Raw genomic sequence first — 21,552 nt, 5'->3', positions numbered from 1 at the left:
CCATATTACAAACGCTTATTAAAATCAATTGAACTATGAATACCCCCAAGGAAAACAATGAGTAAGACTGAATAGCATTTTTGGAATTGCATTCCAATTGACCTGTCTGGGTCACTTCAAATAAAGCAAGTATAAAAATAGCATCAAATTCACAAATTCTAAGACCCAAAAAAACTGAGTTCCCTAAAAAAGCTATAATTTAAACTGACAGTTCCCATGAAGAACTTGAACGAATTCAAACCAGCAATTATGATGTTCATCAAAATGACGAAGTAAAAAATGTACGCAGTCATCATTAGAAGCGGTCAAGTGGGAGATTGGCTGGTATAAGCTGCTTTGTAATGCTGGTAATCTTATTTGGTGATCTAGTGTCTTTTGTCTCATAGAACTTTAAGGAGAGAAACATTAATGAAGGAAAACGGAGATGGAGTTCAGTAGAATACATTGGAACAGTTTTTCTAGCAGTAGATCGAAACAGACTGATGATTATGGTTGCTATTGATTTCGTGATTACAACAGAGACTGGAAAGAATTAATTCCTGAGTATTATTATGTTCCGGTTCATTTATTTGGTCAAAAATGTGACTATGTGAGTTTTACTATTCTAATACTAGTTTTCATAAAAGACTATAGAAATATGCCTTCAAATATAATTGATAACTTGGGAGAGTCTCCAACTTTGCCATACGATGTAATACCTATTTCAAGACGATTTCTGACCCCACATGCGTCACTATCATGACTATGACTAAATTAACAGCCTTAAAAGATTATCCTTATAATAATAAGGCGACCTAATCGTCTTTCGTAAAAATACTATGTATCATCTAGATGAGCCTGACTCAAACATTATTTAATTCCTAAAAGTGCTATTTCTGTACTACATACAATTAATAGAATAAGGTTCGAATTACATATTTGCGGCGAAATTACAAATGTATGGGCAAGGCCTTTTAGAGTGTAAGTGATTCTGAGAAAATTTCCTACAGCCTGTAGAAAATGGAAATGAAAGTAATCTTATCAGTGTGACGTGGTTGCACGTTCTATGAAATATTGTAGCTTTTACTGATCAAAGAAACGCCTTGGCCTTGGTTCTGTAATAAAATTTACTGTTATTTACATTTTGTTTGTATAATATATGTTTATAATCTATCGCATCCAGTAACGGTTTCATGTCATGTGGGAATTACTCCACACACCCATAAAAAAAGTGGACTGTATTTATAGCCGAAGTGTTTATTTCTTTGTTACGCTCTTATCTCAGGAAATATTGGTCCTACATGACAAAGTCCAACTAGTTGGGTAATAGTATTTTATTTATTTAAAATTTTCCACACACACACAATAAAGAAAGAAGACAGGAAAGATAAAATTTACAAAGGTAATGCTTATTTCTAAAGAAATCTCCATCCATGAATTTTATCAATGTTTGCTAAGTAGTCCGAGTCGTCCATACGAGACCCGGATAAAACCACTGCTGTCATCTAGTAACCAGAAAAGACTATTATTATCACCATTAAATCGAACTTATCTCGATCCCTATTAATGGCAATATTACAAAAACATCAATTCATTTAAGGTCATTTATGAACACCGAACATTTGCCAATACGCGCCCAGCGAGGCGCCAATTGCGACGGCCCATAACCACATAACAATTAAACGTTTAGCCCTAATTCATCTGTTCACATCTACATGTGAATCTATGAGTAATGAATGGTAGGTACTTTAGTTTCATGATCACTTGTAAAGGCAAGGACAGAAAGTTCAACTAGCCTCTCTATGCGATTACATCAGCTTGATTTTTAATTTGATTCTAATATTAGAGTCAAAGACACCATTGTCTTTACATATAATTTTCTGTAGCAGTAAGTAAACCAGATATTCTTTTTTTCTGAAATACAGTAACTTTCGCATACTTACTACCTACTAATAAAAATATGTAGGTCGTTCAGGAGAATCAAAGTGAACTATAGATATACGACTGATGAAGGTGATTTCAAAACACTGGTTTGTTTAACAAAATCACTTATTACAATACATATTTTTATCAGTTGCAAATACATACCTATAAAATTTAAAATTTGGCTTACATCCCAAAAACTACTAATAATTAATACTTGCTAACATCCCAAAAACTACACAGCCAACACTCCTAATTAAAACAAAATCCAAAAACCTCTCATGTGCCCTATCCCTTAGAGAGCGCGCTCATTAGTCGCTATGAAGATTGATGTGCTGGTGAACTGCCGCTCATCGGGTACGAGACGGTCACGGAACTGTCATAGTTCCTGCTGGGTAGTAAGAAAAAAATGGGTAAAAAAAGGCTTTAAGGTTTTTTTTCTATACACCTACTTATGTATACGTGTAAGTAGTAATCATTTTACTGTCAAGCAAAGTTCACGATAGACGTAATAATATCTTAGTGTCAATGGTATCTATTGATCAAATATATGACTACAAAGTAATTAATATAATTATAATTGACCACAGAGCCTCTGAAATAGTTGTTAGTGCTTAAGCATATTTAACCCCCGACGCAAAAACGACGGGGTGTTATAAGTTTGACGTGTCTGTCTGTGTGTGTGTGTGTGTGTGTGTGTGTGTGTGTATGTGGCATCGTAGCTCCCAAACGGATGATCCGATTGTAATGCGGTTTTTTTTGTTTGAAAGGTATGTCATTCGGGAGTGTTCTTAGCTATGTTTGGTAGAAATCGGTTCAGGTCTTCAAGGTCATCAGCTCGTTTGTTAGGTGTGATAGGAATGTTACACGCTCAGTTTACTTGCAAGCATATGTGGGATCAGAAATTTGAAACACTAATGTCTTCTGGAACCACTGAGCTGGTCTGCTGTTAGGACACGAAGATAGGAGACGTAACCCTGAACTGCCTTTTAGTAAACCCATCGAGTTTGGGCTCGTTGAATTTGTCTTGACTAGCTCTCTTCATTTTTCTAATTGACTAGAACCTGATGCAGGAAATAGGATGTGGCGGATGAAACCCTGGAATGCCGGAATGAAACGGATAAACCGATTTATATGTATTTTTGCTGAAAGTCTAAAATTACCAAAGGATAATCTTTATTGTTTCTCAATCTGGGCAATTCTCCCAGAGCCAGTTTGTCATGAGGATTGTTAAACAGCTTCCTTTGGCCGAGATCGCATATAGCGACCACATCTTAAAATAAAAGAAATTAAATGAAAGAAGCAAAAATTAAGTAGCTCCTTCAAAAAGCATGAAATAAAATTAAATTATAAATTTAAAAAAACCCCCGACCCAAAAAAGCACGCTATTATTATGACAAAAGGTTAAAAACGCTAAACCCTATAAAAAGCAAAAAATAACTTTTAACACTACGTAAGTACCAACTAAAGCATGTCAGACTAAACTAAATTTTGACGTGTCGGGGGACCGCTTTTTACCTTTAAAAATAGTACATTAATCAAATGATACCTACTTAATTACAACATTCGTATAAAAAAAACACGTATCTAAACAAAATTATATAAAAAGTTATAAGAAGTAGTATATAATTACTTCTAACGTTAAGCTAATAAATTAGAGCGGTCCCCCGACACGACAAAATTTAGTTTAGTCTGACATGCTTTAGTTGGTACTTACGTAGTGTTAAAAGTTATTTTTTGCTTTTTATAGGGTTTAGCGTTTTTAACCTTTTGTCATAATAATAGCGTGCTTTTTTTGGGTCGGGGGTTTTTTTTAATTTATAATTTAATTTTTTCCTTTTGTGATTAAGTAGAACAATATCTGAACGTAAATTTTTGCCTCATCTGTCTGAAGTAAAAAGTTTGCCTTTTCTACTTTATGTCATCTAGACTACTTCTACTTCATTGCTAGGCTTTATCATGTCTTGCAGTTAATTACGGAGACGTGATGCAATAGGACTGGGCACAAAAATAGATTTAGATACATATTTTTGAAATAAAGCAGTCTGACGGAGTTTAAAAAATCGTAGACGTTTTGATCCACCTGGATACCAAACTTAAGATCTCGTACTCCATAGTCGTAGTAATCAAATTCCAAGAATGAGGCGGTCAATCAATTAATCTTTATTATTGCAGATTTGTTTCTCTCTCATAAATCATTTGCCAGATGGAATTTAGCCATCGTACGCATGACTAATATAATATTCTCATAAAAATTACTGGTAGTATGACTCAAACGCTCTTAATAGATTTCAATAAAATTGCCGAGGTCATAACGCCTGAAATTAACAAAAAAGATCTTTCGATGTATTTGCTAGCATCTTATTGCGAAATTATCGGACCCAATTCAGGTATTATGCCAATTACATAGGGTTTTCTGAAATATAAGAAATATTAAAAAAAAAAAAAAGTATTTTATTCATGTCAAATTGTGACTCGCATACATAGTAAGGAAATGCTAGGTTGCTAGGCAAAGATATTTTTGTCTCTCAGTGGGACTCACATCATCGATTTCATCCATTTTTAAAACTGCTTTTTCTTCAGTACTCCTCAGTATATTTTACTTTTTATTAACTTTAATCTAACTTATTTCCGCAAACAAAAAAAAATCCCCTTTTTAACTTATAAAATCTTCACGCTTGTACAAAATCTGGGAATGCCAGCACCCTGCTTACCCCAAGGTAGTACAAATTGGATATAGTTAGAAGGTGGCGCATTAGGCCTCGTATAAGGGCCGTGTGTAAAAGACGGAGTTACATCAAAAGAGAACACTACCAATTGAGTGAGTAGTAGTAGAGGGCGCGTTTTCATTGTTGTACGTCAAACGTTACGTATTTTTACGTCTAACAAATCATATTTTTGGTTGATTTTGCAAAACACGAGTCAAAATCTTTGTCAAGCCGGTTTTCCCATCATATTAGAATAGAGATACCCATTGATTTAGGAATACATATTTAGGTCGAATAATTAGCATAATTTAAGATTTGTGAATAAAATACAACAAAACAGTTCTCACTATGCTTTGCCTTCTTCTCTCACGCCTTATAAAGTATTTTTTCTGCGAAAAAGGCACTCTACTGTATACTACTGTACAGTATTATTCCTAAATCTTACTTTTAATTACATCTATTTACTGACACAAAACTTTGCAGATTTCATAACACGATTTCACTTCCCAAAAAATCCCGTGCCGTCCAACAACGGACACAAACACCACTACGCACAACGTTATTAGATCATAGCTCGCGCGATGCGGCAAAGGGCCCATGTTTTATGTATGCGGCGAGAGCGTTGCTTACGATACACGATGCTAACACGGATGGCGGCAAATGGTGGATACAACCTATTGTTGCAAGGAGGAATATGATTTGATAGGGGCTGGTTTGAAGGTTTTAAGACTGGGATCTGTGATTTGGGAAAAGAATGCAAATGGATTATATCACCCTTACTTTCACCCGTGGTTTAACCAGTATCCTGTAGAAAGTACTCCCAGAACTCGGATGACAAGTAATTTATGTCAATCTTTAGAGTACCACCTGTCTGTGTATTTTTTTTCTGAATCAATGTAGCGATTTTTGCATTTACATCTAAAAATATTTTATAGTTACCATTCATTAAATGACTGTTGGTTAGTACAGATTTTATGACACTTTTACCATACAGACAGTATGATCGGTGAACCTTTATTCAAGTACTCTTACCTATACTAACCTTTAACAGGTTTTAGCAAAGTTATTTGAAATAAAAACAGCACTTTCTCAAGTCATACCAGCCGAATAAACTAAAATAATCCTCTATAACAAACGAGAGCTGTCGCCTTGACTCATGCAACAGAATTAACGTATGTAACGCTATGCACAAATATTGTCGCGTGCATTACATATGCATTCTCCCATGAATTTGTATGAGCTGGATATAGTGGCAATTGTGTAGCTTTCTCGACTTTGTGAGTATTGAAGGAATCTGTCTTAAGGTTTATCTTTAAAGTTGTCTTAAAAATGTTTGTTCGGATTATCTTGCCCGGGTAGGGTTAGGAGGTATGATAGGCAGTCGCTCCATGTCAAACACTAGTACTCAGCTTTTCGTTAGAATGGAAGCCGACCCCAACAGTGTTGGGAAAAGGCCAGGCAGATGATGATGATGATGATGATATAAATATTATCTGTATAGGCCAATATACCTAGCAATAATCCATGGACAGACTTATTATTAAAAAGCAGTCTATATGTCAGCCGTGTGTAGTTTTAAAAACCGAAACCATGCATAAGTTGCTTCTTAGGAAAGGTTCACTCAATAAACACAAGGTCAACTCCAAAATTTGTGCCAAAACATCAGCAAAGGACCAGATCCATACCTCGAAACACCCAACAATTCACACAACATTTTCCTTACAAGCTACAAAAATGACAACGTATCCTGACCTACATATAGCCGCAAAAATCCTCAACATAAAAGCTAATACTATCAACATCTTAGAGTCACAACGAGGGCTCTCAAAGCATTCCCACAAAATGGCGGAGCCCGTCAAAATGAGAAAAATCACAATTTCGATCACGTAGCCCACAAATGTTCTATTCACATGACGATGGCACCTATTTGTTGTTAACGGTAGGATAATCATAATACCGTGGTTGTAGGGTTTTGATTAAACTTAACAGTATTAATAAAATCTGGTTTATTTTTTGAGAATAAACACAAAATGTAAGTTTAAGTTGAAGGTAGGTACAGAGAATATAAAACAAATGGAACATAATGATTACATCGGCATATTATAAAAAAAAATACTGCGGAATATTTGCAGAGAAATCCTTTCAAGATCTCTAAAAAGCATCTTGGAAAAATATTTATCATTATTTATTGAACGTTCTTTTGTAAAACCAAGCAGAAAATATCAGAACCATAAAATATTTTAAATTAATTAAAACGAAACACAAACGCCGTAATGAGAGGAAATACACCCATTACAAACACCCACATCAATGTAAATAGCAGAAAAACTCATCATAGTACTATTTATACCTCGCTCCCCCATCAAAAGTGTCCTAAATACAGAATTGCATGGCGACACAGCATATTTAGGGATCGGCATCCTCTGGCTTGGAGCCAGGGATCAGACAGATTTAGCCTCTGTCTTAAGCGCCACTACAAAAAGATATAAGATACTGTTTTTTGGTGCACTACTTAGTACTAGCTTAGTAGGAAATTAATTTTAGATTGAGGAGTATGTTAAAATAATTAGGCATTTGCAAAGAGTAGAAGTATTCATACTTACTACAAATCTATTGTATTATTTAGAAACCTGATATGATGCATCATTTTATTTGCAGAAGTAACATGACATCATAAAATCCTGTTCAAAATATCCAACCAGAGTGTACACTGCAAACATAATTGAAAACCCATGTCGCATAACAATCAACGATCACCTCTAAAATTCCCACCCACTAAACTTTAACAATGCAATATATAAAAACGCACTAAACACTCTATCGAAAACAGAAGCAAGTAGTTTGAACCACTGCAAACGAGGAACAAAGACAGTTGATCAAAATAAAACCACAGTTAATAGACAAAGGGTTAACTACGGCTTTGATACTCTTGATCGTAACCGAGAAATCGTAAACGTCGTTTTAATCTTAACTCCTGTTTGACTACTAGAAGATTATGGCCGATTGTTACGAAGAAATAGATTTAGTTTAGTAGCTGCAAGTGGTCACATAACAGTAGTAAATTTAATAGACGAATATCTATTATTGGGACGGTAAAACCCATCTGGTAGTAAAAGTAAGTATAGGAAGACAATTCTGGAGCTATGTGTCACGGAGTCACGGAGTCTCGTAAAACTAACACTAGCACTAGAAATAGGAATTTAAAAGACAGATGGTGAAAACTTTTAACTTTAATGTGTATATTTTCATCAGAAAAATTAGAGATACGGAATCCGTAAGCCAACTTTATAAAAATAACTCATTTTGCACAGATCAATGAACGAATAGAGTACGCTAAGAACATAATGACTCAAGATAAAAAAAAATAACATCACCGTCATTAAGCCTATTGCCATGTATTTTAAACATATTCCTAAAAAAAACACAACTTACCTATCCTCTTAAATTCTAAAGAATCACAAATAAACTAAAACATTATACACATATCCTAACAAAATTCCACATAGTCCAAACATCATCACCAACAATTGAACCCCAAGATCTCGAAATCTCTCAACAATCTGACTCAAAAGATAAGAAATCATAATTAAAGCTAACCACATACCGCGGATATATCTGTCTCCAAGCTAAAGGAAACGCAAGAAGTTTGGCTGCACGCCAGAACGAATATAGATGCGTAACCACGTGTCAAAGTTGGCTTTTGTTATTGTTTTCCGAAAGTTTTTGAAAAACATCAGCTGGGAAGGACACTGGAAGTACCTAGTTGTTGCTCTGCTTAAACTTTAAGAAAATTGTTTCAAGTTAGGGTTAATTTTTAAGTATTTTTATAATAGAAAAGCGCATACGAAGATTGCCTAATGGAATGTGATAAATTGTAAATATATTGGACATATGTTTCAGAAATTCTAGGTGCCACGTGGACATGAATGCAGTATTAACCAATGTTAAAGGTATCTTCAATGATAAAAGCAGCAGACTCTAAATCTCTTCAAGCCCTAAAAAGACAGTTTATTTCCACTTGCCTTACCGAAATCTATCTAAAAATACTTAATTTTCTTTTACGGGATAGTCAACGGGTCACATTAGGCTGAAAGTTGACGTCTGTCAGATGACGTCACGCACTAGATTCCACTGTTCACGCGTGATGTTGATATATGAGGTAAAGTCAAAACTGGCCTATTTTTCATAGTTTTCTCACTTATTCCGGAAAGAATATAAATAGGTAGTAGTACCTAAAATATTTTGTCACAATCGCAAAATAGTCAAGTTTATTCGATCGGCGATTTTGTAAATACTGCCGGCGAAACGCTTCAACATTCAATTGGTTTTTTTTCTGTGCCAAACATGCAAACATATTGCAAGTTTAATAAAAAAATCCAAACATAAGAATCTCAATCTCAATACTCGCGCAAAATATCAATTTCCTAAAAAAAAAAGGACCTTGAACTCGCAAAAAAATAGCCATCACCACATTCCATCATCTGCAACCAAAAATAGAACATACATTTTCATAAAACACGACATGTAGTTGTCACATTATCTCTATTGCCAATATGTCGCAGCTAATTACCAAGGGTTTTGAACTCGAAGCTAAATAAGTCCTGGTATATTTAGATTCTCCAACACCTGTCTTCGTCAGCGTGGAAATAGATCCAGATATTGCCAGGGAGTTTGAATTCTCGGCTCTATGCTCCAGTAAATTTCTTACTAATATTATGGAACGTGTGGCTAGATATCATATAAAAGTGAAATTATATTTTTCACCAAACTGCTCAATTATTGTAGGTAATGTAACTAAGATTTTTTTTTTACCTCTCAGTGCATTTTAATTTATAGATTTTGTACACCTTTAAGTAAATTCGAATTTATACAGTTTCTTTTTGATGACCAATCAAAACTGTGTTTACCATGATTTGCTACATTTTTGTAAGATTTCACTCTAAAAAGAGTACTGAATTTTGTAGACAATATATTTTAATTTACTATTAAAGATAACTGAAAACAATTTCACTGTTCATAATTTGATAAGAAAATAATCTTAAACAATAATGCTTAAGATAATCTAAGTGAAATTATTTTAATTACTTACTCCTTTAAAATACGCTGTGTTTGCTCGTAAGTAGGCTTATAATAATCTGAACGAATGGCTTAAGTTAATCCAGCGAGGTTTAGATAAACAGCAATTAAGTGAAAATAAAGATTAAGACAAACTTAATGGCGTATTACGAGTCGTCCTAAGTTAAGATTAAGTTTATATTATTGTGCATACTAAGGTTTATTTCAGAGATAGTAACGATTTACACATAGTTTTATGGCATCCTTATCTGATTTAAATAAATCTATTGGTTATCATTATAAAACTTTAACGGTGAAATAATAATGGCCATTTTTACCTGGGTTTCCAAAGCAAAGCAGTTTCTTTAGGAAGCTTGATACCGCGCAAAATTGTTGTTTTAGAGTTGAAAAAATGCAAACTTTTAGCCAGCCAATTGTATGCTTTTGCTCACAAATCAGCATGAAGATATTCATCTTCATGCAAGTCGTACGCATATTTCAAAGATCATGTGTAATAACTGTATCAGACCAACTGAATTCTTTAATAGGAATCAAAATTAACCAAAAAAATTGCTTACCATCCGGTCATCTGTCGGCTATCTTCAGTGTGCAAGAAGTAAGGACACTGAAATCTTTAAGTCACCCAAAATATTTGCCAAATCTATATCAACAATACTTTATTTCCTTTAACAAAACAAACACACACATATCATCTACAAACAGCCCGAGGATATCGCATCCCATGCAAATAGGAAGACCACAAAAAATCAATTATTCCAATACTGAAAATCCAAATAACGGTATCATAATTCAGTGCAAAGCCGGAGGTCCAATAAACGTAGTCGGTGACTAAGTGTCTATAAAGTATTTTAATGTTTGAGATAAAGTAGTGAGTGCACTGCATAATCCTGTAGACCGAGAGCCCGGATATAGTGGACTTATGTCAAAATCTGAAATTTTTTGTGTGTATCTTACCAGCACGAAGGTATCGAAACACACACTGTGAAAGTTGATTAACAGTAGTTTTTAAGATATTCGATTTTTTTTACAAAATGTAATTCGTTTTCAGCGATATCCTTAAACATGATCCCGAGTCTGACAAATAGGTACTATTGTGAAAACCGCGTCAAAATTGATTCAGTCAAACGTGAGATAATTGGACCCATACATTTTTACAGGTCAAACTGAGAACCTCCTTTTTATGAAGTTGGTTAATAAAGACGTCCTATTTTTCAATACGAAAGTAACTATTTGTTTCACACAGTAGAAAAAATTCAAACTAATCTACGAACTTTTGTTTTGACACACAATTTCAGCTTTTGAACTATGAGGCAAGTATTTCAGTCCCAGGCTCTTGGTCTACTAGTAAAATACAACGTTTGGCTTACCACGGTCACATCGCATGTAGTTTAAAGTTATTTCTTTTATTGCTTCAAGTATAGATTTCCTAAGCTTTATTGGTGATTTTGTTCGTATAAATTGTTTATTGTGTTGCCCTGTGTATCTTTAATTGAATCGCGTGATACATATCGTTGGATATTGGAAAAATTGTTTTGAGTTTGTAATTTTATTCTTTGCATATTTTTTTGTCTCCTAATTTGTGGTTTTCTCTGTTATGATCTCGTATGCAATCAAATGCTTCAATGTTTAAAAACGATTTCAGCTCGTAAAGCTGGTTTCAATCACAATTAAAATGTACCACGGTCAATCTATTCTCGGCTCAACTGTTTTAAATATCATAAACATATTTTTTCCAAGATAAAAATAACCCTCTGAAAAGATCTAGATAGACCTTAGGTAGGTATAATTCAGATAAATTACAATTATAAAAGTATAAAATAAATAAACACTTTAGTCTCCCGTATGTGAAAAGCGAAACAAATTACGTGTTTCTTTGTCGAGTTAATTAGTAAAGTCAACTGACCTTTTTAACCCTAGTGTTAATTCCCAGTACTTTAGCGAAAGGATAGCTGTAATCTGAGTTTTATTGTTGAACTAACTATTTGCTCATGGTTCCACCCATGTTCCGAGTTAACTATCTCTCGCAGCTGGATAAAAGTAGTCTGTCTTTTTAGGGTTCCGAATCCAAAAGATAAAACGGGACCCTATTGGTTTCGCTCCATTCCTCCGTCCGTCCGTCCGTCTGTCACCAGGCTGTATCTCATGAACCGTGATAGTTAGAGAGCTGAAATTTTCACAGATGATGTATTTTTGGTGCCGCTATAACAACAAATACTGAAAACTAGAATTAAATAAATATTTTGGGTGGCTCCCATACAATAAACTAGATTTTTTTGTCCATTTATAAATAATGGAACGGAACCCTTCGTGCGCGAGTCCGACTCGCACTTGGCCGGTTTTTTTTTGGCTGACAGTGTATACGGTATCAAACATTTAATTCTTTTGAATTTTTGAAAGGGCTACAGACGGACATACTGACTTTCGCATTTATAGTGTTAGTAAGGATTAAAGACTTAATTTAGTATTTAAATTAATGCTGCATTGATAAGTTTTTTATGCTTTGTTTTTTGGTTTTTGTATATCTACGTGTTTTAGTGGATTGTAATTAGAATTGTCGTCTGGGGAGCAGTTTTGTAGAAAACAAACGAATTTAGTAAGTCTATTCGAATCTATACTAATATTATAAAGCTGAAGAGTTTGTTTGTTTGTTTGAACGCGCTAATCTCCGAAACTACTGGTCCGATCCAGGAAGGCTATAGGCTACTTTTTATCCGGGTTCGTGCAGAGGTTCCCACGGGATGCGGGTGAAACCGCTGGCAGAAGCTAGTAAAAGATAAATACATAATGTTAATGAATACCACTATGTTTGAAATTAAAAGAGCAAATTTTAATACTCAAAAGAAACAGAACATTAGTCTCCAGTATGAGATTAAATAAAAGATAAACTTAAAATTAACTTTATTGACAAAGATCAGTTTATTTCGAAACGTAGTTTGACAAAATCGTTGGTGCAACATATTGCCTTCAGTTTGGATGGTAGCCAGATTAAATAAAAGCGGGTCGACAGAGACACTTTCTATGAAGTTAAAATAGACCACGAAAGTTCAATGCGTGTTTACTACTGATTTGGGGGCAATGGGCAGGTAAATACAGAAGGTACTCTTAGCAAGATATACGCAAAAGGAAATATTGTTTAGATTGGGAAGTAGAACAATAGCTTCGACGAAATAACCTGAAGAAGCACGTGGCTAAATGACAGCTGCACGGCTCGATCGATCATAAGTTTAAGCAACGAATGGTGCGGTCGGTCCTTGGATGGTTAACCGGCTATCTTATCATCCTTCCTCTATGTTTTCGAAGGCACATTATTAAGTCGTTGAACCAAAGCTGTCATTTGTACATCTTAGGCAGTTGTTACGGGAAGTCACAAGCCGGAAAATTTGGCAACCAGTCTAAGGGGTATTGGGTTTGTTCAAATAACTTAGCAGAGGAATGTAGAGGTCAAATAGCTAGTCACTCTAGTCGAAACTGGCTGAAGCAGATCCGAAAATAGTCGGAGACGACAGAAAATGGCCAAACAGATGATAATCACTTGATCATGACATTGACTGCCCCAGTATTTGATTTCATCCCCACCTTGAGTTGAACCCCATACTTTTGTAGGTATTGTAGCAACAATAACTTCTGCATTTACCTGCTGTATGATAGTCATAACTCGTAGACTATTTCTAGGCTGAGCTTAGCTCTATTTATGCGTGTGACCTTTATGTGCTAATATATCATTATTACACGACGCGTTGTGTTGCGCTGACGCATTTGTTGATGCCAATAACCATGCTGTAACAATAACCGTTTCTCTTCCATGCCGTATTAAATCTACATTGTTTGTTTGTCTATCTTTCTGTTTCTTTGTTTGACTTCTAACCATCTTGCAATTAATGAATTTAGAATTAACCCGACTTCTTTATAAAGAGCTGAATTTTGAGAGGTTGTGAATTTGTACATTTTAATCTCAGGATGTCCTAAACTGATTCAGAAAATACTGGTATTCCAAAAATTCTCCTTTTTGTTAATCTTAGAGGCTATCTTAAATCTTGAGGCTTACTTACTAGGTTGTCTAGCGTCTGGGTGGATAGGAATCTGCGAGTATGAGATTTTCGTGTGTAACGTTACGCGAATTGCCCCCTGGACCGAGAAGTAGTTCCCTCGGGACACGGTAGAAAAAATAATTAGTTTGTTATATGCAGGAAACACGGATCCACGTGGAACAGAATCATTTCGGAGAATATCAATTTAACAGTAAAAAAAATTTCAAGGAAAAGAAATGTAATATACTTTCAAGAAATTTTATTTAGATACTCTAGCATAAGATATTGTATAACGATGCGTTAGAAATTATTCATAGCTTAAAAACACTGTCATCACGGTGAAACGAGATTTATGCTATACTCAACATATTCGTAAATGATGTGTGACAAATGCTAATATAAAAGTTTTCCCAGTATTACATTTGTCACAAGACTTTTATTAAATCTAGACGTATTACGTCTTAAATATTTCTCTAGTTCACCAACTTCTTCAAAACATTTTCTGAGACGACATATTTAAATGAGTAACTTTTGCTTTTCATATTTTTATCGAATCCACGTTTGATGGCGCCTACAAAATAAACAAAATGTCGCTTGAACGTCAAGGAAATCTGTGATTTAGTGTAATGTAAATACAAATATCACTCAACTGAAATAATATATAATGTACGTTCGTAAAAAATACTAGATTTAATTTTAAGTTCTTCACACAAATACGCTAATGAATCAGAGTCATTCTTGAAATATTTACATCTACGCAAAATACTTCTATTTCCGTAAAGTAAATAAACTCGACTAAGTATATTTTTAGACTAAAATTAAATCTCGTCGATGACGAATGATTTCCAGTTTGTTTTTGGGACTTCAATCAGCTTGAACAATTTAGTGTTTGGTGGCAAATTCATAGTATTTAAATACACCGTTTGCTCGTAAAACTAGGCTTGTATCTATTACTATTGAAAATAAATCTTTATCAAAACATTTAGTTGCAGGTAAGTTATATATCAAAAAATATAGGTTGTCATAATAAGGTCAAACTAGATTCCCTTTATTTTTTCAGCCATAGTTTCAAATGTAACCTATTTTAACATACGCAACACAGAACATATGTAATAAAATGTAAATATATAAAAAGCAGATAGTTTAACAAACGGCGAAATTCAAACAAACATGGTATTTTCATCAATCAGCCGAACTTTAATCTCCATGTATTTGATTTATGAGTGGCGAACATGGTTCCCATATTGCGTTGGACCTAATGGTCGGGATCTATCGATAGAAAGCTTATGTGGGAAACGATAATATAGGTCGAAATATTTGGAGTGTTATTAAAACATCTTCAAGATAAGGTAGATGGCAAAACATTTTCTCAATATCAATACCAAGATTCTAAACCGGTCCCACTGTTCTCAAATCGACCTGATTTCAACTAATTCAATTTTTTTATGTCCCTCGTCATTAAAAAAAGTAAAATCTACTCACGTGAATCTATGATCTCCAAACTGGTATCTATCAGAGTCTGAAACACTATCACCATCACCAACACACACAAGTTCATATCCTTCGCCATCATCACCAATAGGCGTCTTAATCACCAACACTGAATCACCAACTTCGACAGAATCATCAACACGACACATTGATGTCACTGTTGGAACCAAACGCACTTTTTCAGTAACTATATCATACAAACCATCTTCAAAACTAAAATTTTTTGGACGAACTCCAATTTTTGCTCTGTATTTTCGTTTTTGTACCGGAACCGAATCTGAAACGAAATAATATTATTTTTTAATAAATTAAACACTTCTTGGATTGGTCGTGTTTTGTTTATAGTGGGAATTCTATTAATAATAGTGGGTTTATTAAAAATAGTGAGTTGGTTAACATGTGTTTCTTTGAATGGTTCAATGGGAATTGGGTCGGCGTTATTATGTACCGAATGTTATGTAATGTATTCAGTCGTTTTGTATTTCTGTGAATTGTGAATGAAGTGTTTTGATGAGCCGTGGAGATTTTATTTCTAACAGATTTTTACATAAATGTGTGATTGAAAATATGTAATCTTTTTTTTTTACTGGAAATAAACATTATTATTATTGGTCATTTATTTATTTAGAACATATCATTTACATTTTTAAATATTAAATATAAAAATAAAAAACATTTAAAAATATAAAAAATAGGTTGCCACCGATATCGGGCACAGGGTCCAAGGTACCGGTGGTTAGGGTCCCAGAGACAGAAACCTCCTCACAATACGTGCCGTATCAAGGAGTACTGCCTTCTGAATCAGTCCCTTGATCCAGCCGCCCAACGAGAGCCTCCTGAGGTGTTCGTCGAGGCTCTTGGCTATTAAACCATTGGCCGTAACGACAATCGGCACAACAACAGCCGTGTCGACACTCCACATGGCGACAACCTCGTGCGCTAAGTCGAGATACTTTATTTGTTTCTCTTTCTCAGCTTTCACAAGGTTCTCGTCATGCGGAACGGCGACATCGACTATCATCGCGCGGCGCGCTAATCGATCTATCACCACAATATCAGGCTTATTGGCTACAATAGTCCTGTCAGTGATGATAGATCGATCCCAGTACAACGTGATATGGTCCTTTTCGAGAACTGGGTCGGGCGCATACTTGTAGTACGGTACCTCAAGGTCTACAAGGTTGTATTGCAGAGCAAGCTGCTGGTGGATGATCTTGGCCACTTGGTTATGTCTGTGCAAATATTCACCATTAGCCAAACGAGAACAACCAGATATAATATGTCTGATAGACTCACCCGGATGGTGACATGCCCGACATATGTCAACCGTCCCGTCTTTCACGATATATCTCCGGTAGTTATTCGTAAGGATAACTTCGTCCATAATTGCACATACAAACCCTTCGGTTTCTCCAAACAAGTCACCGAAGCGTAGCCAAGATACGGACGCTTTGAAGTCTACATCGGGGCCATGAAGAGCCCCGAAGAAGCGTCCGTGTAGCTGTTTGCTCTGCCATACCTCCCTGCGATCGTGGGTAGTTAGTACGACAGGTTTGCGCCAGTTCTCATTTGCCAACGACAGCGGGGTGAGTCCTCTGTCCACTGACACCATATCACGGTGCATACCCACGTCGCTTTTGAGAAAATATTCTCTGAGACTGCACACCTCGCGGTTGTGGAGCGTCTTTGCATTTAAAAAGCCTCGGCCTCCACATTTCCGTGGGATGTACAGTCTCATCACTGACGATCGTGGGTGATGCATTCGTTCTGCGGTCAGCAGTGTGCGGACTTTCCTATCCAGGGCGTCCAATTCAGTTTGAGTCCATTTGAGTATGCCGAAAGAGTACATCAGGACTGGCATGACCCAACCATTAAAGGCGCGAACCTTGTTGCCTCCCGATAAGGAACTTTTCAGGACCTTATTCAGGCGGCCAAAGAAACGCTCCCGTAATGACTGTTTCATGACAGCCACATTGATGCCTAACCCCTCCGCCATACCCAAGTATTTATATGTATCGTTTGCGGAGAGTGATCTCAGGTTTATAGAATCTGAGAGTTGTACTCCCTCAGATTCCACAATTCCCCCTCGCTTTACATGCATGACTGCACATTTGTCCACACCAAATTCCATCCTGATGCAACTACTGAAAGTTTCAGTGACCTTCAGTAGCTTCATCAGCTGCAATTATTATTATTATATAATGTATGTCTCTTCCAGACCTCGGGACTATAGAGTCCCGGATTTTTGGGAGGCGAACGTGGGGCCGAAGCCAACACGCTGAAGCCCTTTTGAGACAACTTTAATGAAATGGTGACACAAAACCGACGATTATCCCTGTATACACTATAGAAATGTACCCAAGGACAATCCCCGGTTCTGTGCTAAACTATTGCTAACTATGGATGAAAACTACTTAGGCTATTGTGATGGGATGCTAATGGACTAGGAATGGGGAAACTACGGGAACTATGGCACCTGCCGATGACAATGTATTAAATACATGTTAAAATGGCAGGTGGAGACTCGCCAACTCACTTACTGAGCCCCCGGGAATCAGTCACTGAAAAGCAACAAGAGGGCAACAGGGACATGAGCGGCTGAGAAGGGTGAGGATACCTCGGCGGACTTTAAACGCAGATCACGCGCTCCCTGTGGGTCCAGCATCACCGGCCCACTCGCCACTTACCACGAGGCACCTACCCTCCGAGCAGGACTAACCTTTATTATTATTATTATTTAAAATAATGTTAGATCTCCGAAATGGGATAGATACACGATCATGCATGTAGATCTGTAATAAATGTAAAATTAAAATGTTTAACATCTTTATAAGCTGTTGGTATAGTCAACTTCAGGTCAGTGGTAACAGTTTTACAGGAAAATCATACTTATTACTATTGAGTTAAGGTGCATGACAGTTACTACTAATGTGCAGTCTCCAGTACATAAACATCCTTCTTTTACTTGCAACAATAGAAACGTCAATTTCAAATATTACCGTTTCTATACCCAGTTAACATACTACTGCTTCAATTTTAACAAGATCCATAACTATACCATCATATTTAACCAGAAAGACATATCTTTCATCACCACTCTTCACCTTTTCCTGCCATTCACCTATTAGTTTATCGTCATCCTACTAAATTCCCATAATGAACACACAAGCTTCGTTTACCCACAAATATTCTGGTGCCTTGTTTAAACAAGGAATTTTGAGTTATTTGATACTGAGAGTAATCTATTAGGCGCCTCCTATGTGGTTTGTATGGCTTTACTTGTTGATTGTTTTAGAAACGTGTGTTCTAATAATTGCTTTTGAATTAAAGGGGGAAGTCACTTGGTACTTTGTTATAATTTATGTTGAAATATTATTGGATATTATGGCATTCTTAGTTTTCGTTGGGCTCACCATTTTTTTTTTTTAATTTGAATAGTTTTTTATTATCTTGTAAAATCATCGTTAATAAATCATCATCAGCTAAATGGTACGATCTCTCATCAAAGTCCTAAACTTAAATTTTGCCATTCGCGTATTATCGAGGATATCCTAAACACGTTCCTGATAATTCCATTCCCAAAAATACAACAAAAATTCTTTCAAACCATCACAGTTGAAAGTTCAGCTTACATTTGTCGCCACCGCGTCATACTTCCTCTGCTTCCTATTAATAATCTCCTCCCCCCCTCCTCTCTTCCCCTCGCCCCCTATGTCGCCCGCGGATACCACGCTTCCTTAACCTTGAAATTGTTAATTAACTGATTCAATTAGTGTACACAGGATACGTGATGGCGTCCATTTAAGCGGAGCGATGGACGTTTTTTTTTAATGGCATTATTTTTGGCTGAAAGTGGGTTGAGTTGCTTTGTGTTTGAATTTTTATCGTAGCTAGTAATGTTTGATGCTGTATATTTTTTTTTTAAGAATATGTGTTCTGTGGGTTAAACTATTTATTGTTCATGAACACACATTCATCATCATTATGTGTTTCATGAAGTTACAAGAATCACTATACCTATATCTACTAGTTCTGTAGTTTTACATTAAAAAATTATGAGTACTATAAAGGATTATTAAACTTATTCAAAAAAAAACCGTAACACTTATCTCAAATAAAAAGAAAAAACCCAAAACACCCAAAAACAATTCCTAACGTGTCGTTTAAATTACATTACCACATTAACACTACAAATGTAGGAAGTTCTCCGAATGAAACGCGCAATGTAACTCGCTCACCTAATTTGCTGGACGTCAAATGTTTGCCAACAAACAGTAGGACAATATAATTACGACTAGCTCCGGCTATTGGGGTAAGCACGGCGTGAAACTGTGGATTTGTGACGTTAGTGTTTATCTGTTTTTGGGTAAAAGCTTTTAAACGGACGACGAGTCTGTTTTAATCTTAGTTTGGGCTAGAGAACTTTGTATCTTTGCAACACACGTTTAATGTTTAAAATGATTCAGAAGAAAATTGATAGAAATAAATTACACTACATATTGCAGAATAAATAATTCGACACGATCAATAGACGATTTAATACAATTAAAAAACTATGTATGTAAGTAAAAGTAAATGAAGAAGTTAAACATAAGGTGCAATAGTATATCATAGATCATAGATCATAGATACACACATTTCCTGGAAGCCACACATCAAACATATACATTCAAAAATCTCGAAATTCTGTTACGCACTACGAGAAGTTAAGAAAACCACCGACATACAAACTGCTATCACCACATACTACGCGTACGCATACTCATGGCTCAGCTACGGCATTATTATGTGGGGAAACAGTACCGACGCCAATACCCTATTCATCCTCCAAAAGAAATTAATACGAATTATAGAAAATATAGAACAAACCGACAGCTGTAAACCTATTTTTATTAAGTATCAAATATTAACACTAGCATCTATTTATATCTTATTATAGAAATATGTAAATTCGTAAGAAGAAATGCAAACTTCTTCATAACCCGTGGAAATAAACATAATGATCGACCAGTTAGACACAAAAACATGTTAATGCTTCCCTCTTCACACATGACACTTCACACCAATAGCCCCTATGTAATGTCTATCAAACTATACAACAAATTACCAGATTCTTTAAAAAATGAAACTAGCGAAACTAAATTCATACGCGCACTCAAAAACATCCTCATCAACAAAGCCTACTACTCAATAAACGAATACATGAATGATAAAGATATAGTCTACACACAACACACCACATAACAACACATCACACTTTCCGACCTTACAGTATTTTTTTTTTTTTTTTCTTTTTTATTTCTTTTATATTATTAGCAAATACGTGTTATTTAATTGTACCGGTATACCTTATTGTCTAGTCTCACGCTTGTTACTATAAGAATATAAGTCAATTGTTGTATTTTTCATATATTTTTTTTTTCTCTATAGATTTAATAATAATAATTTTAGTTGTAAGTTTTATTTTATTTTGCTGTGCCCTACAGGGTCCACAATTGTACCTAGCTCTAAGCCTAACTGTAACACCTACTTTAAACATTGTGGAATGCAAATAAATAATATGAATGAATATGAATGAATATGAGTATATCTTTCTCCCACACTACACCAATAACAGTAAACGCTGGAATACCAACTCTCTCACCGAACCTTTTAATATCACAACACATAGGAACGAAAACAAAAGAAAAACCAAGCCTTAAAACAAGCGAACTGACTGACATTTAAGTTAAAACCTCCTCAAACAAAATCTGTCAGGCCAATTTTAGTTTGCACTAAAACTAAGTAACGTCCAGACCTCTTTCAAACGTGGTCAAAAAATATTAGACAGAACGGTTTTCAAAGCTTACAAAGGGTTGGTTCTAGAAACGGTGACCGTATAAAAATATGCCAACCACATTTGAACGTTCAATGTTTTTTGAAAAAACAATACTTCAGTCGGGTATAAATACTGGCAGAATGGTCGGGAATTCGTTCCATTTTTGTAGATGGTACGTTTTCAATGCATTACGTTGGCTGCTGTTGAAGTATCGTGGATGTCTCTTTATTATGAGATATGTGATTTGGTTTTATCTTCGCCTTTATTTTGTACCTATATTTTTGTGATAGAGTGCTTTAAAGAATAATATGTTATGCTTTCGTATTCGTGTCTATTTTGTCATTCAAGGACTTGGGTAATTTAGTTTCTTTGTCAATCACGGCGCCATAAAACAATGTTATAATTCATTACATGGGACTATATATTTCAGAAAACATATACTCTGCAGTATTTAAAATTAACTGAATCTATATTTACATAAAAATGAAACTTAAAACTAATAAAGAGCGCCGAAAAATTGGTCCTCATC

At 35.4% G+C, this 21,552-nt stretch overlaps 1 protein-coding gene across 1 annotated transcript in view; it reads right to left on the bottom strand.

Annotated features, from left to right (window-relative positions):
• LOC124640144 (hemicentin-1-like) overlaps window positions 1-15,481 on the bottom strand; it is a 77,966-nt gene extending 62,485 nt beyond the window's left edge. The window contains exon 1 of the mRNA XM_047177808.1: window positions 15,197-15,481. Within this exon, the coding sequence (XP_047033764.1) occupies window positions 15,197-15,287 (91 nt within the window). The 5' untranslated portion in view covers window positions 15,288-15,481. The remainder of the gene's footprint in view (window positions 1-15,196) is intronic.
• Between the last annotated feature and the right edge of the window lie 6,071 nt (window positions 15,482-21,552).

The sequence above is a fragment of the Helicoverpa zea genome, chromosome 20 (assembly GCF_022581195.2).
Source record: "Helicoverpa zea isolate HzStark_Cry1AcR chromosome 20, ilHelZeax1.1, whole genome shotgun sequence".
NCBI classification, from domain to species: Eukaryota; Metazoa; Arthropoda; class Insecta; order Lepidoptera; family Noctuidae; genus Helicoverpa; species Helicoverpa zea.
This window is presented reverse-complemented; position numbering and strand designations above follow the sequence as displayed.